The 3,802-nt window shown below is 52.0% G+C and overlaps 1 protein-coding gene across 1 annotated transcript; it reads right to left on the bottom strand.

Moving 5' to 3' along the window:
* Positions 1-238: 238 nt before the first annotated feature.
* Positions 239-3,268, bottom strand: FSUBG_11318 (lon protease like 2 peroxisomal; the record flags this gene model as incomplete). The annotated part of the gene is made up of 4 exons (XM_036675988.1): positions 239-326; positions 433-602; positions 667-2,744; positions 2,800-3,268. 4 exons carry the CDS (start codon positions 3,266-3,268, stop codon positions 239-241), a joined length of 2,805 nt encoding a protein of 934 aa, XP_036533177.1.
* Between the last annotated feature and the right edge of the window lie 534 nt (positions 3,269-3,802).

The raw sequence follows: 3,802 nt of genomic DNA, 5'->3' as shown, positions 1-3,802 counted from the left end.
GAGAGAGGGTGGTTTTGTGAGACGAATAGCCGTTTGGTGAACCGGATAGATGCGTCGCAAAGAGGGCTGGTTTGGGCCATCTCGGTGAGGCTAGGTAGGCCACACGCATCGCGAAGGGCAGACTTGCTATGCGGTCGAATAAGTCGCCACGTAGTTTCAAAGATGCAGAGAAGGCTGATGTATCCGGCAAGACATTGTTCACAGGCGACAGCATAGCTGACACAACTTGTCCATAGCATCAAAGTCGACTCTCGATGCCTCGGTAGTTAGTGTCCTCTGCCCAATGCGAGTCTGGCCAGACAAGACGAATCGCCTCCCAGATATGGCTATCCAAGACATGTGTCAGTGAAACCATAATCCTGTCGTCGGGGCATATAGGCAGCAGGGTTGAGAGTGCTACAAAGCGATTGCTTTGAGTAAGGGGTAGCTTACCTGACGTGAAGGATCTCGAGTCCATCTTTGACCTCCTGCGGAAGATCTTTGACATCCTTGCGGTTCTGGGCCGGAAGTAGCACAGTCTTGACGCCAGCTCGGAGGGCGCCGATGAGTTTCTCCTTGATACCTCCGACGGCTGTAACTCTGCCCCGGAGAGAAATCTCGCCCTGTTTCACACAATGATGTTAGCATACTGAGTTATCTCAAGTCCACAGCGAGTTAATGACATACCGTCATTGCCATGGTCGGTGGTACCGGCTTCCCCGAGAACAAGGAGATGAGTGCGATCGCCTGGCCAATTCCACTGCTGGGACCGTCCTTGGGAATAGCGCCCGATGGACAGTGCACATGGATGCTACGCTCTTTCATGATATCCGTAGTGGGCTCTGGAGTGAGACCCAGCTCGAAAGCATGTGCTTTGACCCAGGTCAAGGCAACCTCAACACTCTCCTTCAGCACATCGCCGAGTTTGCCTGTGAGCTGAACCCGCCCATTGCCGGGCATATCAGCAACCTCAATGAAGAGGATGCTTCCGTTACCACCGGAACTATAGGCAACCAAGCCCGTCACGATACCGGGACGACTCGTCTTCTCAGCAATCTCTTCTTCAAACTTCTCAATGCCTAGGATGTTCTCAATATCCTCCACACTGAGATCGGAACGGTAATCATCTATGTGACCCCCATCCTTGGCTTCGGCATACTCGACAGCTTTAGCACGGCAAACAGAGCCAATTTCACGCTCCAGGTTACGAACCCCAGATTCTCGAGTGTAACACTCGATGATTTTGGAAACAACTTCCTGGTTGAATGCAACCTGAGACTCGGCTAGTCCGTTGACCCTGATCTGCTTGGGGACCAGGTGCTGCATAGCGATGTGTCGCTTCTCGAGTGTTGTGTAGCCAGGGATATAGATAGTCTCCATTCGGTCAAGCAGAGGGGCGGGGATAGTATCCAGGCTGTTGGCCGTGGCAATGAAAAGGATCTTGGAGAGATCAATCGGCATGCCAACATAGTGATCCTGAAAGTTGTAGTTTTGCTCCGGGTCTAGGACTTCCAACATGGCAGCTGAGGGATCACCATGAATGCTGGCTTGCCCGATTTTGTCAATCTCATCAAGCAGGAAAACAGGGTTGGCAACGCCGACCTTCCTGAGACCCTGCACAATGAGACCTGGCATTGCTGCGACATAGGTCCTTCGATGTCCCCGAATCTCGGCCTCGTCTCTCACACCCCCAAGTGAGATACGATGGAACTTGCGGCCAAGTGCTGTAGCTACCGATCGCGCGAGACTGGTCTTTCCTACGCCAGGGGGACCAGCGAGGAGCATGATAGGAGACTTGTCCACCATACGCTGAGACTTGAGGATGTCAAGCTTAGCCATCTCAGGCTTTGCGCTTCCCTCAGTCTGTGAGCCTTCCTCGGCTGCTCCCTTCTCTTTCTCATTGGATGTGGCAGCTTGTCCCAATTCCTCCTGTGCCTTCTTGATCTTCTCTTCCACCTCATCGTTGATCGACTGTTTAAGCCTGAGGACAGCTAGATATTCGATGAGCCTCCTCTTGACACTGTCCAGTCCATAATGGTCATCGTCAAGCTGCTTCCTCGCCCGGTTTAGAGTATCGGGGCCGAGGCGGTCATCCGTGGTGACTGTCCAGGGGATTTCGGCCAACGTTTCAAGCCAATTGCGCGTTACTTGATACTCTTGGTTCATGGGCTGCATCTTCTGAAGACGTCTTATCTCCCTATCGACTGTCTTGGCAGCATCAGCGGGAAGTTTAGCGTTGGATAGTTTGCGCTTCAGTTCATCAAGCTCATTGGCCTCCTGGTCATCGTTTTGGTCATGTCCACCCGGCATCTGTCCATTGGGAGGAACAAATGCCATGCCAGGGATTTGTGGTAGCGAGCCTGGCTTTCGGTTTTGGTTGGTTTCGTTCAATCGATCCAAGATCTGGATGGGCATAGTGGTGAAGGTTGTGATCTTAAAATTGTTCTTGATACCGCCAACCTGACGCTCCAGTAACTCAATGACCTTGGTCAGGCGCACCTTGACATCCAGAGCTGCAAGAACCTCGAGTTTCTCCTCATGTGTGCTCTCAACCAAATTAGCCATAAAGTCGGCAAGGAGACCAGCCTCGTTGAGCTCTTTCCTCATGATTAGCATTTCAAGTCGCCTTGTAAGGACTGGTGAAAGAACCGGGCCATCGCGTGTTCGAGGAAGCAAAGAGGAAATCCTGAGGATCGTGACGAGTTCTCGAGAACGGGTTTTTAGGAGAGCAAACAGGTCTTGCGTTTGTTTATCGGTAGCATTGCCTGGAACAACAGTCAACTACAGGTGACGGGCAAGCGGTTACATGGAATAGCCTACAGTCTTCGTGGAAATATGTCACCTTGGCTTCAAAATAGGGGCGTTCGCGGGTGAAGGAGTCAATTCGGACACGGGTTGTGCCTTCGACGCGCAGCGCAAACTCGCCTGTTCCTCTTCCATCAATGCCAATGATCTTGGCGGCAACACCGAATGTGAACAGGTCAGCCTTCTTAGCAGAGCCGGGAAGGACGTTCTCGATCTCAGCGGGGTCTATATCTTCAGCATCGCCAATGAGTCGCTGGCCATTGCCACTGATAAGAGGGGACGAAATTGGAACACAGGCGATGGGAATACTGTCGATACGCGTATCAGGGCCCTTTGTAGCAGCTTGCTCGTAAACGTGAGCGAGCAGAGCAGGAATATCGGGGCGGTTCGAAGATACTGGGATTCGCTGGACGAGGCCGGGGAGGAGGATGGTGCCTCGCGCGAGTGGTATCAGGGGCAGATTCGCGGTCTGTGGCTTTGCCATGATGCCACTAGTGATTATACAAGTTTAGAACGAGACGAAGCAAACGCTATGCAAAAGGCGATGAACCAAGGGAAGAGGGCAAAAAGGATCAAGATTTGTTTCGTGATGGAAGCAATAAGAGGAGAAAGTTGTTGATGTCAGAAGCAACTACGGATACAGTGGCCGATGGCCGAACGACATAGGGTGTGATTGCGGCAAGTACCTTGGAAGGAAGGAAACCTGGAGAAACACGGGGGCCAAGGCCGAAGCCGGGATCCAATGGCAGTTCCACATTTCCTGCCGAGGTTCAAGGCCAAGCTAGGTACCTACCCGTTGCTAGTCATGGTGATCATTTTTATATATCAAATGATGTGATGCCAACACAGGAAAAGCCGGTGGAGAAGCTTCGGAAAGCTGTAGCATTGTTCTAAGCGATGCCATAGATTTCCATCCAGGTCATTACCGTGTGTAGGAAGTCGGCAGATGCATGATCACCTACCGTATGGGGAGAGGTCCAAGGATGTCTCGGGCTAACAGGGACAGCAATCAAATTCA

This window comes from Fusarium subglutinans (assembly GCF_013396075.1).
Source record: "Fusarium subglutinans strain NRRL 66333 chromosome Unknown NRRL66333_c0000213, whole genome shotgun sequence".
Taxonomy (NCBI): domain Eukaryota; kingdom Fungi; phylum Ascomycota; class Sordariomycetes; order Hypocreales; family Nectriaceae; genus Fusarium; species Fusarium subglutinans.
This window is presented reverse-complemented; position numbering and strand designations above follow the sequence as displayed.